Source organism: Amphiprion ocellaris, chromosome 12, assembly GCF_022539595.1.
Source record: "Amphiprion ocellaris isolate individual 3 ecotype Okinawa chromosome 12, ASM2253959v1, whole genome shotgun sequence".
Classification (NCBI taxonomy): Eukaryota; Metazoa; Chordata; class Actinopteri; family Pomacentridae; genus Amphiprion; species Amphiprion ocellaris.
Window position 1 is genome coordinate 31,292,592 of NC_072777.1, and position 23,152 is coordinate 31,315,743.

At 38.5% G+C, this 23,152-nt stretch overlaps 1 protein-coding gene across 4 annotated transcripts in view; it reads right to left on the bottom strand.

The window, feature by feature from the left end:
- Positions 1 to 23,152, bottom strand: part of LOC111569671 (1-phosphatidylinositol 4,5-bisphosphate phosphodiesterase beta-1) — a 177,750-nt gene that overhangs the window by 148,964 nt on the left and 5,634 nt on the right. For all 4 annotated transcript variants that reach the window (XR_008603516.1, XM_055015912.1, XM_055015911.1 and 1 more), the window contains exon 2: positions 21,378 to 21,455. Coding sequence is in view for 3 of the 4 variants with exons in the window: in XM_055015912.1 (XP_054871887.1) it covers positions 21,378 to 21,455 (78 nt within the window). In the remaining variant the exon portion in view is untranslated. The remainder of the gene's footprint in view (positions 1 to 21,377; positions 21,456 to 23,152) is intronic.

Genomic DNA, 23,152 nt, shown 5'->3' on the forward strand with positions numbered 1-23,152 from the left:
TGCAGGAATGTGGAGGTCACAGTGACCTTCGATCACCAAAACCCAATCAGTTCATTCCAAGTGAACATTGCTGCAAAATTTAGAGAAATTCCCTCAAGGTGTTCCTGTTATATACCACATCACAAGGATGGGATGGACAACTTGAAAACACAGAGCCTCCAGCCACAGCTGACTTCAGCATGAAGACATAAGAACTGAAAATTAAAGGCAAACTACAATGCATTGCAAAAATAAGGTGCATTCACTCAGCTTCAAGTCTTTGGATCAAAAAAACTAACGTGTTTCATCAGGGAATGAGCTGCATTGAGGATTTTAAGTGGGAGTCAGTTTTTTTCGTAGCAGCAACACCACAACACATTGATGAGCTGCACGAGGCTGCGCTCCATTAGGATCTGCTGTCAAAGCCGGGGATGAAACAGGAAGGAAGCGTGTTCTCTTATTGAGAGCCCGTCTACGGTGGGACTTCAAAGTCTATTGGCTGAATGCCTTTATTTGAAAGGGCTCCCTGAGGAAAGCAGCCACCTGGCTTGGAACAGCAACGGCAGTCAAATCACAGCAGCAGGGGGGTTTTGAGTACTTCGCAGTATCAAAAAACAAGCTGCATGGATTGGATTGTCATGGCAACTGGGCTGGGTTAGTGTTTGAAGTGGAAGGAGGGGAATAGAAGAAGAAAGAAAGAGTCGGTGTGTGTCTCTGTGGCTGACTCATAAAGCTCAAATTTTGAATGTCATTTCACCAGATGTGCCGCTGTTCAGGCTCTAAGTTCTCCTCTCTGATTGATTCGGCATAATTAGAACTATTAGAGCAAATCAATGACGGATTTCATCCCGTCGACAAATCGTTACAAGAAGACCACAAGCTACGGTGGCCAACAATAACCTTTGATTTCTGACCCCCAGCATGCAGCACAACAGACACGGAACAGCTCTCCACATATTTTATTGACCGCAGCTGTCGATGTCCAGCTGTAATCCAATTAGGAAACGCTCTGGTGAGCAAAGCAGAATTACTCACAGTGATGTTAATTAGGGATTAGAGAATTTTTTTACAGCATATTTCCATATTCTACAGCACCCAAACATAACTGTTTGTGTACGGGTGGATCAAACGATGCCGAAAGTGCTCAGCTGAGTCAACACAATCATGTTTTTTTGGGGGGGGTTTTTGCTTATTTGCAAATGCTGTGTTTATAAGTGGGTCAAATTATTGAAAGAAGCAACAGCAAAAATATGAGGAACAATTATACACAATGCAGCTAACAGGGAATGTTCCAACAACGTTATCTACAAGTTCTAAAGATGCTTTCAAGATGTTATCAAAGCTTCAGATGACAGAACAGTAATATTATAGGTAATGAGGTAATACTTTACAGAACACTTTCCACTGAAGGAGTTTAAAGGAACAGTGGTTCTTTAGGGAAAATTAAACAAATCAAAGCCTAAGTCCCATTTAATAAAAAAATATATCTCCAAAAACCAACCACTTGCACCAGATCCTGTAAAAAAAAAAAACAAAAAAAACAAAAACGAACGACTCAGCTGTGATCAATGGTCGCTTGACAAAAATTCAGTAAATGTTTGGTTGAACTGCAGGATGTGTTTACACAGAGCAAATAGTAGACAAGTTTTGAAACAGAGATTGAGAGGAAAATAAAACATAACTGAGCTGTAAAATAGCTGCAGCGTGACTCAAAAACAATATAGAGAGGAGTAGATTGTTGGAAGATACATTCAGCATGGTGAAACATCTTTCTACAGCAGATATGCAGAATACTGTGAAAAATAGAGAGTGTAATAAAGTAGTAAAATATCTACATTATGGTTAGCCCTGGTAACACCTGAGGACTCTGAGAAAAATATTGTATTCCAGGTTTTTTTTTTTTTTTAAATCCTGTGAAGTGAAAAATGAACAAATTGAACTTAACCTTTGTAAACAAAACCATTAGAAAGCCCCAAGTTTGACCTCAAAACCTGCCGATGAGTTTGAAAGGCATGTTATCATTTAGGAATTTGCTAAAATTACACTATTTATCAGAAGCAGAAACTGTCAGAAAAGAATAAATCACAGGGTTTTCAAATATTTTTTAATTTTTCATCTGAACATTTAACCAAATCTAAGCTTAAATTGTGATAATTCATCAGAATCACTTTATTCAATATGTCTCATTTAAAAGCTCTTGAACTGCATATACAGAGGAGACAAGTATGAAAAGAAACTGAAAATTCCAGCACTAAATTATCTACAGTCATGATGTTTTTCCAGTCCAGGTGCACAACTTTATATTGCATCCAAAAATGAGCCGACAGTGAGTAAAATTGTGATTGGAGCAACAATGGTTGTACATTTCATTCTTTTCTGTCTGACTCTGGTGAACTATATGCAGGTTTTACTGGTTCGGCTCGGTGGCATGTCGCTGCCAACCCAGTCTGGGTGGAAAAAACTAAACAAAACACGCATAAACAAGCCTGACACTGACTGACTCAGCCGTGTTGTGATGCGGCGCTCGCTGCAGCTCACTTCTGTCTCATCCATGCAAATATCTAACTGACAGCTACAACAGCTGCCTGGCCTCCGTTGCAAATTTAAATCTATTCAAATCACGGCGATGTCAGAATGACAACTCTGAACTTCGGTGAAAAGCTCCCGCCTAGGGGCCCGTTAGCTACAGAGAAGAGCTCATGTTAAAGGTTCCAACGTTCAAGGTTCACGTTTTGCTCAGCTTATGATAAAATGCTCCCTGTCGCCTGGAAGGATCATGTAACTTACATGTAACGAATGCAAATATTGAAGTTTTATTCCTGGCATGCAGCGGGGAATCAGAAAAAGCAATCCGCTATTTGATGCTATTAGTTTAACCCTCGTGTCGTCCTGCGTGTCAAAATTGACCTGTTTTAAAGTTTAAAAATTTGGGGAAAAATATATATTGTCACAGTGAAACTTCTGATGTTCACATTTTCAACATTTTTGGGAAATCTTTGAACGTTTTTTGGTGGAAAAAAAGAAAAGTTAAAAATGTGTCTTAAGACCATTCACAAAAAAATTATGTGAATGTTGTTAAAGAAAATATTATAAGTTTTACTGATATATATGTAATCACTTTAGATATTTTTAGGATTTTTTGGAAGATATTTACTCATTTTTTGAAAATATTTACAAGAATTTTCTTGCTAAATTTTTTTTTTTGTTTGTTTTTTTTTTTTTAAATTAAATGATTGAGGGAAACTTTTAAGGAATTATTGGAATTTTCTTCCTGAAGGTTTTGCAAATTTTCAGAAAATTGAGGAATTTTTTGGCTGAATTTTTGGATTTTTTTCAGACAGGGAAACGATATTTTTTGGTGCTCGTCAATGAAGACAACAGGAGGGGTAAAATGCAGGAAATGTCATTTTATAAGAAAAAAAATGACTGCAGTGTCTTATTAGAGCCGCATACCAATAAAAGTGGGCAAAACATGGAGGTAAAAGCAAACAGAAAGAGACAGACAGAGGCAGAATTTGACAGAAACGGGGAGTGAAGCAGACCTTTCAGATGACTGCAGTTTATTGAGCAGAAACAAAGTCAATTTACCGCCATCGCTGTTAACCATACATCTCAGTGCTCCACATCAAAATTTCATTAAGCCCTTTCTTCGGCACCAGAAAGGCATCCTTGGATTTTTTTTCGTTTATGCTTGAAATAAGAGAGGTTTTTTTCGACGGTGTTCAAGTGAGCGTATCAAGACAGCTAAAGAGAAAGGCGGCGTAATTATCTGAGTCATCTCCGTTCGAGGCACGTCTGCCTCTTCTTCCCTCGATCTTCCTCTCATACAAACACTTAGCATGCAGAATCAAACTGCAGTCTGAGGGAACTGTGTCAGACGAGAGGAGTCAACACAACAGAGATCAGTTTTGAATAAGTGGCGCAGAAATAGGCCGGCATAAAATGTTATAAATACCTGGACCCATGAGACAATGAGACGCTTAATCATCCTCTTCACTCTGCTGTCATGTTTTAAACAGGCAGGCAGATGGAGCACCTTTGATTAGGCCAACACGAGCCGTACACAAGCACTTAGTCCAATAGCAATATCGTCTATTTCACTGATTACACCAGCAGTGACCACTCTGAGCTTCAGATTATGGTTCTGCTTTTATAGATGAGTCAACATTTGTCCATAATTTAAGTGAATCTACTGGAATAATCTAATGAAAAAGTACTCAGCGAAAGCATCAAGAAAGCTGAAGTACCAAAACTTAAAGTAATAATTATAATTAGTAATGCTATTAGATTACAATTACTGATGCATTAACGTGTTCATTAGGTCAATGTTGTAGTTAGTAAAGAGGATTTAAATACTTTATACAGCGACTCTCCTGATCAGCTTGTGATTTTCCCCTCAGAGATCAATACATTTATTTTCAGCTACTGTATTACATCATAATTTATTATTTTTTTGCATCATTAATTTTAATTTGAGAGGTAAAAAAGTACAATATTTCCCTCTGAAATGTGGTGGAGTGGTAGTGTAAAGTAGCAGAAAATGGAAATTCTTAAGTAAAGTAGAACTGCAAATAAGTACAGTAAATGATTTTTATTATTTATTAACTAATTACACATTTTTTGCCACATTGCAATAGTTTTACTGAATTCTGCAGCCAGTAAAGTGGGCAAAATGATAGTTATGTGTGCAATTTAAACACATCTTATTTTTAAGAGGCCATATTATGCATATTTCCAGGTTTAGAATTGTATTTTTAGGGTTCACTCGAATATTTTTATATGTTTTAATGTTCAAAAAACACATTATTTTATACATTACCGTAGCATTTCTTTTAAGCTTCTGTTTGAAATACTCTTTTGTCTCTTTAAGGCTCCCAGTCTGCTTGGATTGGACAGCTGGACAGCTGGATAACTTGTTTAACAAAGACAGATTCTGAATATGGCTTAAATAGAGCAAACAGTCAGACTTCAGACAGGCACAAAGCAGTTTAGTCCTTGACTATCTTTAATCAGACTGTGGTGCAATGAATTCTGGCTTCATTAAATTGAAGATAAAAAGCTGAAAACAACTGGAGATGTCCTTAATGCTGTATATTTCTAGCGGGTTAGTCTCCAAAGCTTCTCCTTTATTATTGCACTATTTAACAATGCTAGCTAAACACAAATGATGAGCTACACTTCCATCTGTTTTGTTGGGTGCTACTGGGTGTCAGGTGTCAGTGATTGTTACCATAATAACATGGGTCTTAAGTCTAAGCTAGCCTAAGGGTAAGGTGTCTTTTTTTTAATGAATCAGTCTGTATTTTTTAAGAAACATAACCATATAACTATATATTTGTTATAGCTTTGTTGTCTATATATGAAAGGTCTACAAACTTACAAAATCCTTACTAAATGCAGTTATTCTGGACCACACACAACACTGCTCCTCACCTACCTGAGCCTTTGAAGTATTTTGTTACTTATCTACATCACTATGTAACACATTTGCTAAACACCTGTCTAACAGCTAGTTAAGCAGAAGGAACGAGTAACTTCCTCACTTTATTCTCTCACTATAACCTCTTCTGCTAGGGCTATAGTCCAGATCTGGGGTGAGTTTCACAAAGATATTTCAGGCTGGTCTGTGGTTTTAGATCAGTCTTGATTTTTCTCATAGATTAGCCTAATGCAAGAAAAGGGAAAAATCCAAAAAGCATAATTATGGGCTCACTTTTAGCAGCAGAATTCCACACCAAGTACATACACACAATGATCTCTTACAATTTTACTTAAAAAGTGTAATACATAATGCAGATTTTATATAAAAACCTCTGCTTGACAAATGTTACGATAACTGACTGTATGATTTGGACTCTAACTAAAAACAGTAATAGAAGAATACTCAAATTATACCTCTCTGATCCTTTAAATATCAGTCTGAGCAAACAAAGTCAACATTTTGTTTAGGGGCGTTGGTCACACAGAGTGGGCAAAGTTAGAAAAATGTTCTGCTGCATGATAAACTCTTAATGCACAGAGTTATTTATTTACCAGTATATAATATATTCCTGCTTTCATCCCTGACTGATAATACTGACTCTGGGCCACAACTGCTACCCTTCACTTGCTGCATCATCACCAACTACAGGCAGCGTGATTAGCTCAGCTTATCACCTGAATCCAGGGTCTTAGCTCCTCTTCTGAGCTGCCCAGTCAGAGCAGCTGCCTCCGTTTCTGTTACTCAGACAGATTCACACTGAACAGCTTTGGCACCGAGGAAACCTTTAATCAGCCGAGAGGCTCGACAACAGCCCAAAAACTCCTCTTTCCGGATCAGTGCCTCCAAGTTGTGCAGTTGTTGCGGACAGGAAATGAACAGAACAACGTCCCTCCTCCTCCTCTTTGGTGTCACTGTGGGTGCTTGAGCGTGTACTTGTTTACCAAACCTGCACAGTGCAGCGGAGGAGACGTCCTAATCAGAATTATAAGAGGAAAAACAGGATGTGCTCAAGCACAAACAAAGCCTCCCCAAGTCACCCAGGAACTACTAATCCTTAATAGTTTGGCAACGCCTGTCTTCATTTAACACCTTTGCTTTTTCCGCTTTTGATTCCCAGCGCTGCTAAAGAGCTCCTTCAGTCTGCAGTGCCAAGTTCCCAGAGCCAACATCCAGGCCACCGTTTCTCTACAATTACAGTTCTGCCCTGCTAAGCAGATGGATTGACGGTTTACATTCTCTTTTTCTAGGTTGGCTGCTTTGAGCCAAGCAGTTGCTCAGGACACCTAATAAAAACTAGAACTTGGATCCTTGTTTTACATTTGTTGTGTACACATTTGCTGTTCTTGAATGTTAAAACACCGAGTGGCTTGTTTAACAGTCATCTCTGAGAGGTACGGACCGATGCAATAAACCTGTTCTGACCTTTAGCTGTACGTTTTACTTGTTAAGCGTTTGCAGAATAGCAGGTCTCACTCTGGAGAAGTTAAATTCAGAACTGTTAAACTTTATGTGTTGGATGTCTTACTTGACAAGGGTTGATTCTACTGTGAGAAGAAGAAGAAAAAGAAGACGAAGAAGAAGAAGAAGAAAGAGAAAGGAGAAGAGGACGAAGTACAAGAAGACGGAGAAGGGAGGAAGAAGAAAAAAGAAGATGGAGAAGAAGAAGATGAAGAGGGAGAAGAAAACGGAGAGGAAGAAGAAGAAGGAGAAGAAACTTGAAGGAGAAGAAGGAAGGAGAAGAAGAAAAGAGAAGAAAGGAGAAGAGGAAGAAGAAGGAGAAAAGAAGAGGAAAAGATAAGAAGTAGAAGAAGATGGAGAAGAAGAAAAGATAAGAAGAATGAGAAGAAAGGAGAAGGTGAAGGAGGAGAAGAAAGGAGAAGAAAAATATGGAGAGAGAAGAAGGAGAAAAAGAAGAAGACGGAGATGAATAAGAAGAAGAAGAGGAAAACAAAGAAGAAAGAGAAGGAGAAAAGAGAAGATGAAGAGGAAGAAAGGAGAAGAGGAAGGAGAAGGAAAAGAAGGAGAAGAAGGAGAAGAGGAAGAGGAAAAGGAGGGAGAAGAGGAAGAAGGAGAAGAAGACGGAGAGGAAGAAGAAGAATGACAGCCTGATAGTCTACTGCATCAACCACTCTGAGGAGATAGAATTTCAAGTATTTCTTTTGCTTTCTCAGATGTTTTCCTGGTTTTCAGAACTGATGACTTGTACTTACTCTTTCAGTATGGGAGTCTATTTCAAGTTAGCTATTAGACTGACAACTCCCAACAGTCCTGACATGTTGGAGTCCAGTACACTGGAAGTCTGGTCTCTTTTGGTCAGTTTGCAGCTCAATGTTCATGTGTCAATCTGGGCTAGTTTGACTCTGGTTTCCACTTAATTCACAGAGACAGACACAAAACTCTAAACCCAAACAGTCTCTAAGAGAAAGAGAAAATCCATAGTCTGCCCTTCAGTCGAGTGCAGCGGAGTTAAAGCTTCCCTTTCCCCTTTCAAGCCAACTCTCTTGCGTGTTTCTCCCCACGTCACACTTACATCGCACTTTTATCCCACCAGGGTTACCAGGCAACCAGCCAAATATGCCCCAGTCTGACAGCATTCATTATTCATCAATATCATGCAGTCCTACCAAAGTGCGTGCGACATTATTAAAATATGAAAAACATTCAGCAAATTTATGAAATTTAAAACTTTACCTGCAAGGTGACACAGTTTCCCGGACTCCTCGTTATTTTTATTATGTCATGTTTTTTAGGTGAGTGGGGGACAGAGACGGTCATTTTTTACAACGGTGTGGCAGTTTTACATCAGCATACATTAAATCTCTTTCAAAACAAAATGCCAGACTAAATTATGTCAACCGAAATGCTAATGTGGCATGAAAGTGATTCGTAAAGCAAATGAACTGACAACGTATTTCAGCTAACAAACCACAGTCATCATCATCATCATCATCCTCTTATTGTTTCTTGTTTTTCCTCTTTTTTTCTCTCTCCGATTCATAGTCCAGATGAAATAGGACCTCAGTGTGCCAGCCTATGACTTGGCAGAGGTCACAATTCACTTTTGGTAAATTGGCTGCAGATTTATGCCTCGTCTCTCACTCCCATATAGTGCTGACGGAGGTGGAGGAGCAGCAGCCTCTGTAATCACAGAAAATTGCTGCGTTGGGGGAAAGCAGATGTGTGAACTCTGCTGTGACAGACGAGAGAGAAAAAGGGCGTTTGTGCATCAAGTGTGCCCAAACATGAACCCAGAGAGACTTGCCGCTGTTCTGGATTAGGTCAAACTGGAGGCTCGCTCAGGAATGCCCTTCACATAGCAGCTGCCAGCGAGGTTCTGGCCCGGGGTGAGCCGTCTTTCACCTCTGAACATCATTCAGCGCCATATGCCGAGTGCCTGTCCGGCCAACGGCCTGAAATTGGCACATCGCTGAAACATAAATCTCCCGAGAGAAAGCGTTTAACCTTTTGTTATAACCACAGCCTGCTCAGGAGAATACATAAAAATGCGCACGTGCGCACACACACACACACACACACACACACACAAGGAAACAATGATATCAGTTTCAAAGCGGAAACATTCTCCTGAATATGAGCGGGGGCTGAAAGAGAATGTGACATTTCCAAGGTGTGTGCTGTCGCATGGCAACCATGGCGACTAAACCAAAAGGCTGTTAATTTGACTGAGTCAGTCCACTCTCAGGGCTGCAGAGCTCCTCCCCTCTGAAAGCTACCAACAGAGAAAACATTATTTTTAACTCACGAAAGAAGCACCTGTTCTTGGCTGGACTTTACAGGAATGTCGTTCATGTGTGTGTGTGTGTGTGTGTGTGTAGGTGCTTACAAGTGTGATTCTTGAGGGTCTAACATATACAGTGCATGTATGTGAATGTGGTCTAAAGAGCTGCTTCTAAATAACTGGTCTCTAGTTACCATGACACTGTAGCCAGGATATGTAAAGTAGTCTCTTATGTCACTACAAGAATGCACAAGTAACTCGGAGGCTCATCGGTGACAATTTTTTTACCCCAAATTGATTGTGAGCAGAAGCCAAACAATCATACACTCAAGCATAAATTTGCCAATCTGTCACCAACACAGCTGAACTAAAACCATGCAACTGCCCATTTTAAACTCACTGTTGAAAAACTCCAAAGAGGGACTTTAATTTCAGAGTTCTGAATGAGGAAACTAAAAATATGTTCCAGTTCCTTGTTCTTAAGCGCAGAGTGCTTTTCATCTTAAAGGGTTGTTGTTTGAGAGCAGAGAGAAACGAGGCAACTGTTGAACTCTAACTTCTTGCTGATTATTGGTGACACTTTTAAAGTTAACACAGTGACTTCCATAAATGTTTATGAGGCTGTAGTTCATGTATTTCTAATGTAGATGATGATGTTGACACAATTTTGTAATAAAACTAATCCACTCTTGTGGCAGGCATTACATGTCATGCCACGGCTACACTGAAGGTTTAGGGACCATTCGTAGAGCAAATTTGTTGTAGAGTTGACCTTTTTACCAACTGCACCTAAAGTATACGTATTGGGTTGTGGCAAGATAAGATTTTGAACTTCAGTTGTGAGATTGTTCCGTCTTTGATTTTTGGACCCTTCACAGCGCTGTGAAATGTTAGGTTTGTCAATAAGGTTGTGCAATAAACACAAGGAGAAGCTGACATTTAAAAACGACAGTTAGCATAAAGTAGCATAAAGCATTATCTTGCACACACAGAAAGCACGCATTGGTTGTTATGCTGCTCACACAGCCTGTTGTAGCCATTTTAATTAATCACACTGGAAGCATAATGATGCAGCAGCAGCTTAGAAGACAGTCTGCAAATGTAACGTGTTTACTGCATCTGTAGGGTCAGTGGTTAAAATGGTTTCATGAGTGGGTCAATACATAATTGCAAGACTTTTTGTATCATAGTTGACATTTTCACTGTTTTCAGGCCTAAAATCAACATGGCCGCCTATAACCAAACACCACATGGCATTTTTTACAGAAAGATTCTTCTAAATATTATATATACAATTGAGTATAATTGAAACTGAAAATCATTTCTAAAAATATTGCAGTAAACCTGTTGACGTGCCATAAATCCACACTTGAATCACACACTACTTTATATTAAATAACTCAGAAAGCCTTGGAGTCTGGCCAGACTTTTCTTCAGGAGGAAATGACATCATGTGGAGCAGGTCATGTGATCTGGAATTAACACACTTCCTTGAGAGGTGTTTTTGTAATGGGGAACTTAGTTGAAAGTCATTTCTGGGACACAGATAGAATTTGTTATTTTCCATATAAAATTTGATATATTGCCAAAAAAGAAATATCTGTCATGATTATCTCAACTTTATAAAAAGAACACAATCAAAACAATTTTACAATACATTAGTTTTATTATTGTTTAGCTACTTAGAAGGTGGTTGTTATTAAATTGGGACAGTTATTTAGTTGACATTTTAGTGATATCCAGTCATTTTTTATTAATAAGTGATTGCTTCCATAACAAATAATTATGGAATTTGTAAAGACATGATCATAATGAACATGAAAACATTATTTTTATTTCATTTTTTTTTTACTTTTAATAAAAATGTATGCAAGATATATCCCATGAATTTCAAAAGTCCCTCAATTATAATCTGACCCAAGCGGAAAAATTGTATTGCATTCATTTCAGTGATTAATCGGTTGACTGTTAGCACGGCCAACGATTAATTAACAAAACTGTTTTTGCATTCCTGCTGATAACATGTACAGCACTTTGGCTAACCCCAGTTGTTTCTAAAGATGCTAAATAAATAAACTGGACTTGATTTGATCTTTATCATGCTTGTTAGTGAAATCTCACTTATTCCATCTGTCAGTTTGCCCGTGTGAATGTGTGTGTTTGTGTGTGCTCAAAACAGTTTGTCTTTCAAGGTGAAGGAGAGAGCGCACAGAAACATAAAAAAGCCAGCCAAATGGACTCTGAACCAAACACATACAAACATGGGAGAGTTATGACTGCAGGAGTTTACATAGCAGTGGCCTGTTTAAAAATACAGCAGTGTGCATAAATGGAGACGCAGCTCACATCACATTGGACTCTGCAGAGTGTGCACCTGTTTCTATCCAGAGGAAGAGCAGATAAAGTGTAATACTGTGCATCAGGTTATATTAACTACCTTCAACAAGAGCCGCATTATTCCAGCTCTCCTTTTGGCACAAGTCCACTACTACAGGGAGGGAAGTGAACAATCATATTGAGCTTATCACTGGATCCAGGGTGTTTTAGCTCATAGCTGCTGCCATTGTTAAGTTGCTCAAGTTTCCCCGACACACCCTGACAAGAATTAATGAAAGTATCTGATTACACTTTTGACATTTCTTCCTCTTTTTGAAGCTGACGCCGGGTTGTCAGCACAACTTACTGTGACTACACCAAAGGCGTTGAGATGAAACCAGCAGAATCCCGGGGCCTTGAGTCATCGACCGAAAGGCTAGCCAGGAAGAAACAGCAAAGAACGTCACACCTAAACAGATCTGACACCGCCGTCAAAACTAAGCTTTGCCTTTTTGACCTCAGAACATGGCTGAAATCCACGGCTGGATCTGACAGAAGAGCTGATCGGTGAAGGGAAAAGACAGCAGAGACTTCTTTCCCACTCATCCTCTCTGTATCCCAGCATCTCAGTCAAGCTAACCAACATAACAAAGTGCAAATTAAAACTCAAGTCCCTACTGCAAAGTCTCCAGTCAAGTCCAAAAGTTTGGTTTGCACGTCCTAGACGAGTCAATTAGGACAAGCAGCAAAAGTTTATTTGGCTTTTGTGTTTTCCTGCACTCCAGTTATGGTGAAGAGTTTCGTAAATACCAGGAACAAATGCGAAACTTAAGATACCGGCCTTAGTTACCTTATCAAAAACTTCCTCTCGGGTTAACTTTGAAACCTGTGGTCAGTTTATTTATTTTTATTTAAATCAGCAGAAAAATATATATTTTGAAGAGAAATTATTTTACTTTTTTTGGTTTGTTAAATTATATATTTAAATAAATTATGTTGATTTTTTTAATTTAAAAAAACAATTTAAATTATACATGTCACGTAAAATCACAAAAAAGTATTACTTACATGTTGACTGCAAAAAAAGCATTCCAAATAATAATAAAAAATGTCTATATGAAATATTTTCCCAAATAGTGATTTGATTTTGCGACCATAAAATTTCACTGTTCTACTGTGTTTAAATCTGCTAATCCTTTTTAATTATTAATGATATTAGTAATTATTTTCACCACTTTTTACAGATGTCAAAGGCTACATTATTCCAAGGTTTTTCAGTGTATTTTTTCTTGTAACCCTGCTGTCACATTTTTAGTTTTTACAGGATTTGTTTTTTTTTTTTTTTTTTTTACAAAGTACATCCATAGGAATACATTTCATTAGAACTTAATTTCCTTCATTCTGGTGACGTTTCATGCACTATTATGTGCCTTTTCTGCATCAATTTCATAGTGGAAATTCAGACACAATTAGTAAATGTTAGTAAATACAAGTTTTTTCTTTAATGCTTCAAATGGAAGGGAACATTGCCTCTGATTACATCTTTCACCTGCACTATAAAACTACTTCATGCAGCTCTAACTTCAGGCTGGACTATCATAATTCTTTACTACCAGGACGTCTAAATAACGCTCTGAGAAGCCTCCAGCTGGTCTAAAATGCTGCAGTGAGAGAGATCATATTTCCCACATTAGCTTCTTTTCCCTGGCTCTGTGTCGATTCAAGAATAGAATATTTAAAATCCGTCTCCTCACATACAAAGCCCCTAATGAACAAGCTCCAGGTTATCTTTAGGACCTCGTAGCATTTTAATATCCCGACAGAACACACTGCTCTCAAGCTGGCTTGAGGTTTCCAAAAGTAGACGGGGAGTTAAAGCCTTCAGCTATCAGGCTCCTCTGCTCAGGAATCAGCTCTCAGTTTAGGCTCAGAACACCTTCTCTACTTTTAATATCACGCTTAAAACTTTCCTTAGCTCATAGTTAGGGCTGCTCAGGTGAACCTTGGTTGTGCTGACATGGGCCTATGCTGCTGTGCGATATTCCCATGATGCACTGAACACTTCTTGTCTACTCTCTCCTTTACTTACCACACATTTATGCGTGTTATTCACACTGTTTTTTCTCTCCAGTACTTTATGCTTTGTCCTTTCTGTCCTCTCTCTCTCTGCAGGTATCTCTGTCCACAGAGCAGCATGATACTGATCTGTGGTTACCGACCTCACCGACCTGCACAGTGTTTATTGTTCTCTTATTTATTGTCTGTTTCTCTCTGCTATCATTTTCTCTCTCCCCTCTGCTCTCACATCATCCCCGAGACTGTTCCTGCTGGCGGTTTCTCACTGTTAACCCTCCGAACGGGGTTTAAAATGCACATTAAAACCACCAAAGCTACATTTATATATTTAATTACATTTATCAGAGCCACAAAGTGAAAAAAGAATCATCTGATTTTCAATTTGTTTCATTTCACAAATTTACCAAATCAAATCTTATAATCTCAATAGTTCATTAAAATCGCTTTTCTCTACATGTGTCATTTAAAAATTTGCTAATAAAACATTATTTGCACCAGATTCTCTCGAGTGACTCAGCTGTGACCAACAGTCACGTGACTAAAGTTAAGGGATTTGATTGAACTGCAGGCAGTGTTTACACAGAGCAGAAAGAACACAAATATGGACTCAAGTTAGAGAGATTAAGAGCAAAATAAAACATACTGAAGCAACAAAATAAATGCAACATGACTGAAAAACAGTATATAGAGGAGCAAATTGTTGGAAGATGCATCCAGCATGGTGAAACTTCTTTCTACAGCTGATGTGCAGAGTAGTAAAGTAGACACGTTGTAATAATGTAGACTTGTGGAATGTTGTACGAGGGTCAATATATAATTGTGGGACTTTTTGTATCATAGTTGACATTTTTGCTGTTTTCAGGCCTAAAATCAACATGGCCGCCTATAACCAAACACCACATGGCATTTTTGCAGAAAGATTCTTCTAAATATTCTATATACAACTGAGTAAAATTGAAATTGAAAGCTATTTATAAAGATATTGCAGTAAACCTGTTGACATGCCATAAATCCACACTTGACTCACACACTACTTTATATTAAATAAGTCTGAAAGCCTTGGAGTCTTGCCAGTCTTTAATCTGTCAAGTCTAAAAGTCATCAGATTTGGGACTCAAGTCTGAATCATGTCCAACGTACGTCCACATTAATGAGACGCTGTTTACAGACTTTAAGTGTTATTTGACTCAGTCTGCATCAACACAAATATTTAAACTAATAAAAGGGGTTTTCTTTTATAAGGAGGAGAAACGATTTAAACATAAATATAAGTGAGTGCCTCTTTAAGGCCTGCAGTAAGAAACAGAAGTGAAAATGAAGTAAAAACTGTCTCCATCTGTGGCATTGTGAGTCTGGAAGTCGGCACAGTGGGCAAACGGTTCTGCTGTGCTCCTGAAGAATCCGAGGAATGCTTTTACTCGGCAGGCCGTCCGGCTGAGTCTCCCACAAACGCACACATATCAACTGGACGGAGCATCGCAGCTTGTTTAAAACCAGCCTGCTGAACAGATGTGCAACCCCATAGTGGACAAACGTTGGAGAAAACGCGACACAAGACGTCTCTATAAACACATGCGAGTGTTCTTGTGTGTCCACGGTGACACAGAGGAACGGAGCCGGCGCCTTTCCTCGTGCCCTAATAGAGTTCTGTCTTTGGCTGTGCTTGGTATTAATTTGAGTTATTATGTGTGAAGCAGGATTGTTGTCAGCGCTGAGAGACAAAACAGACACACACACACACACACACACACACACACACACACACACACACACACACACACACACACACACACACACACACACATCATTCAAAACTGTGGCTTTATGAAAGAGGTACAGGAAATAATGACAAATTGAAGTCATGATTTTATGTTAAATTACAAATAATATATTGTAAATTTGCAGAAAAAAACTTTTTTTAAATGTAAAAAATAACATATTTTTAAAAAAAATAATACTACATAAAATTAAATTATGAAAGACATTAATGATTTAAAAATTAATTGAAAAAAATAGTAAAACGTGCAAAACAAAATTCCATTTTAATGTAAATAAATTAGCTAAAAATATCAATATTGTATAGATATTTGTCATTGTTTGAAACAAACATTGTGTATATTAAGGACTGAAAATATATATATATGTTTTTACATACACATTTTACATATTTTCCTTGTTTTGGTAAATTACAGAAAAAAATCGAGCAAAAACAAATTTAAAAATAATAATAATAATATAATTTGTTTTGAACATTGGCCAAAACTGTACGTAATGTGTACATTAAAAAAAAATCTGTTTTTCGAGCATTAATTTGTTCTTTTTTTTCTACAATGTATAACCATTTTTACCATACAGTAATAATTTTACTGTATTTAAATCCACTTATAATTATTTTAAAGATATTTGCCACTATTCCACCAAACTTTTTGATGCTGTTTTTTTTGTTGTTGTTTTTTTTTTTTTTTTTTTTTTACTGTTTTTGAACATTACAGTCTTCAACTGCTTCCTCGCTGGCAGATTTTTTTTTCACAGCATGGAGAAAGAGATGGTTTAATAGAACAGCGTATACACCCTGAAGACAGCATCTCTTTTTCCACATTCAGTGTCCTAATTTACAGTAAGCTGGCAGCATAACAGAGCTTTTCTCTATTACAAACCAGGAGTGGCGGTGCAGTGGTAAATGACGTGTACTCAGAGTGTGCATGCAGGAATCGGTGTGTGTTCAGAGATAAAGTCTCGGTCAGCTGCTTCTGCTCTGATATCACTGCAGCGAACTCCCTCGTCTAGGAAAACATCAAGTTAATGGAAGCTATTAATTAGTTGGATACAGTTATAGGCACTAATAGAACCAGATCTTATTACGTCTGTTTGGAGGCACTAGATTAGCTGACTGGAAGGAATCAGCAGCTGTATGGACAAATCAACTGACCAAAAGTTTCAAGGTTAACCTGAGAGGAAGTGTTTGATAAGGTAACAAAGGCCGGTATCTTAAGTTTCTAATCTGTTCCTGGTATTTACGAAACTCTTCACCATAACTGGAGTGCAGGAAAAAGAAAAAAAACACACACAATGAGCTATGGAATATTCTCACAGGTGTCAAGTTTAGCTCTGCAGGTGCAGCAGTTCAGATTTCTGCCTGTTTTCTAGCTATGTTCTTTTGCTGGTTTTAGTAAGAATAGAGAAGAGCAACCACACTTCCTGTAATATCAAGGACAGAATAGAAGCCATGCATGTCCTAAAAACTAAGGATCAAACTCAAATCTGTCTGGGGAAGTAAAAAAAAAAGAAGATAAATCATCACAATAAAGGTTTGGTTCAAGTTTCAAGTGCTTCCAACAGTGCTCTCCCTCAGAATCTTAGGTGTCCCATGATGATTACAAATGGAACGCCTAAGAAAAGTGCTAAATATATTGATATTCAATAGTCACGCCACAGGAAATGTGCCCTGAAGTAAAGAAAATTAAATCAAACACTTTATGTTGAAACTTTTTTTTGTTGCTTGATCTCATCTTCATCTTTTCAGACCATCAATTATCTTGCTTTTACTATTTGGACTTTCAGCATTTAGGATTTCGCTTCACAGAATAACTCCATTTCTCCTCTATATAAACATATAAACAACTCTTACAGACAGCAGACAAAATCAGAAAACTTCCTTTCACTGGCCTCACCAGATATGATACAAAAACAGAAACAGATTCAACTCGTTTCACCTCAGTTCCATTCGTAGGAATCAGAAAATAGTGACACTCAAAAGTGATTAAGAGACACTACTCTTTGTCGTTCGCTGGGGGGAAGGACGTCTGGAATGACCTGCTTCGTCTGCTGCCTCCGCGACCCGACCCCGGATAAGCGGAAGAAAATAGATGGATGGGTGGATGGATAGATGGATGGATGGGTGGATGGATGCATGAATGTGTCTTGAAGTAAAGAAAATTAACTCAAACACTTCAGGCTGCAACTTTTTTTGTTGCTTGATCTCATCTTCATTTCTTAGGACTAATCTAGAGGTAAAAACTGGCATAACAAAACATAACAATTTACTCCGATGTATGGCTTCTTGAATAAACCGTTTTAAAAATTGTATTTTAGCATCAACACTGCAATGTGTACACAGTAAGTCTGAAGTGAAGTAAGGCAAACAAAAACTCATATAGTTGTTATTTTCCTTGTCCAGTCTACAAGAAAAGTCTGTTGAACATAATTAATTTCAATTTAAAGGTCCTTGTTTAAATTTTATTTAAAGGACACAGAGTTTGTTGACATGTAGGTTCCACATGTGCACAGATAAATGAGTGAAGAACAGGTGAGAAACAGGAGGGAAGATTTGATGTCAATAAGAAACACAAAGTCAGTTGTATGGAAATATTTCAGCAACAGAAAGGACGATGTTGACCAAAAACAGGTGCTTTTCCTTTGCCTCAGCACCACAAAGCTCTGTATGATGAGTACAAACCCAGATCTGGCTGCCATCCAAAGCAAAAAAAAAAAAAAAAAAAAACTATTTCAGATGCCTTTGTCAGTGTTACACCATATAAAAGATTCCAGACAGCAGAGGGAAATATATTCACATTGCAAAAGACGTGATACTAATTAACACAAAGGGATTTTAAAAACATGATGCAGTAGCTTCAGAAGCAGTACGTAATATTTTTCTCAAATTGCCGTTCAAGAGATGCATGAAAAGTGCAAGGCACAAGTTGAAATAGAGCTGTCAGAGTGGAATATTATGCAACAACAACAGAGCTCTACATAAGTCAAACTGTTTATTTATGAGGACTTCCAACTGGAAATTCTCTGTTTGCATTTTTTTTCTGATGATCATACAAGTAAAAACATCACAACAGGGAAGAGAGAATTTGTTTGGAGTCTCAATGACAGATGTCAAGTCTGCATAACAGCAGATAGTGTAGTGTTTTGGCCGCAGCTGGGAAGTTACACCTGTGCTATATACCGGCAGTGAAACAAAATATCATAATATCGCCTTTTTCCAACATCGTGCAGCCCTAACGCCTAATGTGGCCTCAACAAACTCCAACGGTGTTGCCATGGTAATGAGCACTGGATCGTGTCATGGCAGCAGTGAATGAAAAACTTGTTTGTTTTCCATGAACTCTGTGGACAGATGACACCTTAGCCCTGGCAATATAGCAGCTTTCTAAGCCCAAAGCACAGCAGCTTCTCATTCAAATACTACAGAAATCAGTTTTCTGACGGCTGACCTGTATCGCGAGGTAAGATTATATCATAAACAGTTTGTAAACACAAAGGCCATTCTGTTTTCTTCAACTTTGCCTGCAGACACACACTCCATCAACTCCGTATCGTCTTCTGACACCTGCTCAGACTGATGCCAAACAAAATGAGATGCGTCGGCAGGTTTGACTTTCACTTTAGACAACAACAAACAGACAGTAGTTTAGTGCTTTGACACTTTCTCCTTGTCAATCATCTGTTAGCACAGTAACAGATCCCACACTTTCTCATATTCTGTCTGAATTTTACATCCTTCACTGCTCACTTTGAGTATTTAGACTGACATTGGCATTGTGACAAAAATGCCTGGTTTCAATAAGACTAATGCATTAGTGCATCACAGAATCCAGATACAAAAAAAACTCTGGAAAAATATGTGGATAGAAAAGCATGAAAGTTAAATCTCTCAGGTTAAGTGAATCACACTGATCATCTTGTTGCAATCCAATGCTCTGTTGGAAAATCTTGGATCCTTGCATTCATGTGGAAGTTACTTTAACTCTTACCATCTATCTAAACATTATTCCACATTAAGAAAGACACCCAATGGCAACAGTTATGATCCAACCTCTAGGGTCAGCTGGTTGTAACAAAATAACCAGATGTTATTGGTTCAGGCAAAGCAATTTATTGCTCAGTAGCAAATTCAACATAAAAGTGATCAAACAAAGCAAAACAAGATTGGTGGGTGTTGCTAAATTAAAGAACAAAAAACAGTTTGTCCATTTATGAACAAATTGTTCTTAGGCAAGCCCAGAGGATAGTGACTGAGCCGTCACATATCCTTTACTCAGAATACGAGCTCCTACCCTCAGGTAGACGATATAGAGTCCCCAACTGCAGATTCAACCGTTTTAAGAATTCATTTGTTCCAGCCTCCATCAAATTCCGGAACAATGCTGCTTAGGCCGAAGATTGTGCAATAATTTTTTTAGTGTTTTTACTATGGTGTATGTATGTGTTATGTGTAATGTTTGGGATATGTGCAATACTGTTTTGTAGTTGTTGAGATGGCATTGATGGCACAGCTTTTGAGTCCAAGATAAATTTCCCCAAGTGGGACAATAAAAGTATGTTGAATTGAATTGAAATTGAAAATAAAATAAAAGGAAGGCTAACAGAGTATCTAATCTAGCTAAACACAAACAAAACAACTATACACCCTAGCTAAACTTAAACATAGAAGCAACATCCACCACAAACAACAGAAACTAATACAAACAGTGCACAGAACTAAGTAAACATAACTGGTGCCTCAGAACACACACATTTAATACACAATACACGAAGACTCAAGTTACAAAATAGCTTTTTCCCGAAGGTGGCAGACTGCTAACAGGAGAAACAGTCTCCAATAGGACTGGAGGCTCCACACCGAATTAGCAGCCACCAACAGAAGCTCTAAATGTCTGTAGTCACCCCTTAGTGGCTACGGAACAGACGGACCATACCAGAATACAAACGAATCACAAAGAGGCACCAGGATGAACTGGTTACATCAAACCAGTGACGGACCAATAATTCGGTGTGGAGGATCAGGGCTGGGAAGAGGTCTGGAGCTCCAAGCTCCTCATCAGTGCCAGGTGGAAATCTGGAGCTGAGTCTTCGGTCAGGTGTAATCAATCCACTCTCCGCAAGACTTCCAGACAAAGAGGCTGTTCAAAGTCCATTTCCAAACAGCCTGCTACCAAAGGCCGTAACAGCATCAATGCTCCCTCAGCAGGACAATGCATCCAAAAACTGGTAAAGAACTGGCTTAAGGAACACAACAATGAGCCTGTCCAGCCTGCAAACTCCTGATTGATCATTTCTGGGATGCACCACATCAAACCAAATCCACAAAACCCAACCCTGCAACCCATAGGACCCAAAGAATCTGCTTCCATCATCATCCTTACAGGTCCAATGTCCATGCCCCATCAATTTAGAGCTTTAATGACATCATAAAAAGGACTTGCACAACTTTAGGCAAGTGGTTTCAAAATTCTGGCAATGCACTGATAGAGTCCAAGTGTGAAACCTGCATGTATCATACACCTCAGAGCGTTGTGCTAATTTGATTTATTTAACATTTCAAAAACAGAGAAGGAGGAGACAATTACTGCAGCTGTGATAGCGCTGAATGAGTCTGGGCACAATGTAGCATATAACACTGTGTGATTTCTTGCTGCTTGATAAGCTTTAAAGCTTATCAAGCAGCAAGCTCTACCAGCATACCAAAAATTATCCAATATCCATGATTCAACAACTAACTGATAACTGATTAATAATATTGTCCACTATCAAAATTTGCATCCATAGTCGTGACAAGAGCAACTTGGAACAAAAACCCAGAAAGCTTCTACATGTTTGGGGAGGAGAAAAAAATTTTGCCCTCTAGGTTTAAATTTAGGCTTCTATACATTTGAATTTCCATCTTGAAATTCAAAATTCAACAGAATGCAAAAGCAGTGTTTCACAAGCTTTACAAGTCCAAGATTCAAGGATTGAAAGGACTAAACAGTTGTTCCTGTTGTTGTGTTGTCTTACCTTGTTCTGGTCGGTCCAATACAAGAAGTAACCTTTGGGGTCAACTGTCAGAGTCACTGGGGTCACAGTGGTAGAATCCTGAAGTAAAACAGAAAACATCTGGAGTCAATGTGTGTGGATATCTGTTTGTCCCTGCCTGAGTATTTTACATGAGTATGTTCTTTGATGTGTGCGATGGTATACTTTCTAGCTAAACCAATAAAAAATCATTTGTGGGGATCAAAGCACCATTTTTTGTAATACCACTTGCATACCAGAAACTGAAATGACAATAAAAGTGCTGTTTATGTTGCGAGCACGCACACAATCCTTTCCTTCTAGGGAACTTTCCAAACCATGACCTGCCATCAGCACAAATGACCACAGAGCCTGGTGCGACTCTTTGTGATGACAGCAATCACAAACTGACGGCTGTTTCACAGTTGATGTTTCCATTTCCCCTCTCTTGTATCAGACAAATGCTTTCCCACAGTTTCTACATACAGTTGCCTTTGAGTCTCGCACACACAGTTTGACCCTGAGGCATAACATGGCAACACCAGATATTATTGGATGCTTCTATAAAAAGACAGAGCCTTTGCCTGTTATTTCTTTTTCCTGTGTCCATGGTGGCTGTGGTTCAGCTGAACAGTAGCATATTGTCCTCTTCAATCAGCCATGGCTACGAGATCACAGAGATGGAAGCCGCATTTGCTGCACAGAGCAAGAAAATCTTCAAAGTGTCTTCATGAGGGTTCTAATGATTTCCCTATCACAGCACTGGGAGACAGAGCTAATGGTCTGCATCTGCTACACACTTGTCACGTTCGGATGCGACCCTACACGACCTGTAGGGAAGAATATCATATAATGTTTGAGCTGGGAGACTAGAGACGACAGAGAAGTCTGTGCTGACATGTGGAGAAGCATTAGAAATCATTTCATACTGTCTAAATAAGACAATCTGCCACAGCTGCTCCATCATGAACCTAAAATCCACAGAAAAATTCACCAAAGCAGAGAGAAAGACAAAAAAAGAAAGAGGGGAAGTGAGCGGTAAGCAAATAAAATGCTAAGGTGCAGCATCAGAGGAATTTGTTATTGTGACGTTTGCTATGGCAACCCACCGTTCCCGTAGAAATCTATTAGAGACTCAAGAGGAATCATTTTGGTCGTGTTCACATGATTGCGCAATATTTGCAGGCTTGATTGAATGACAAAGATGCAGCTCATAGCGCTGAATGCATGCAGTACACACTATTCATAGCCCGAGGGAGGAGGGAAAAAAACGCGTCTTTGATCGTAGTTCTTAGATAAAGAATCTCATACCTAATCCGGTTCATATCAGTGATCTGCACTGAGCTCACAATCCACAGTTCAATTTCTCCAGTTTAGTTATTACAGATGACTATCTCTGTTTCGTCCGAGTTGCTCCAAAGACGATAAAATGTTCAATTTCAGCTAGTATCGATAACCACTGATAATTTCTAATGACCTACTTTTAATGAACGCAAGACGGAAAAAGTTTATTTTGAATGAACCACGAAAGGGGATTAATTAAGGAACACGGGTAACAATTTTTGGGTTAACTCAGCAATGAAATGTAGGCACTTAAATGGAAACAAATAAAGATAGAAGAATGATCTTGACAACCAAATCTGGAGGTGACCAGGGTGAAGCTGCTACAACACACGGAGGTTGAAATTCAGTGGTTGGTGTAGTGCTGGGCGATATGGAAAAAATCATATATCACGATATGGATTATTTTATATCATGATAACAATATATATCACAAT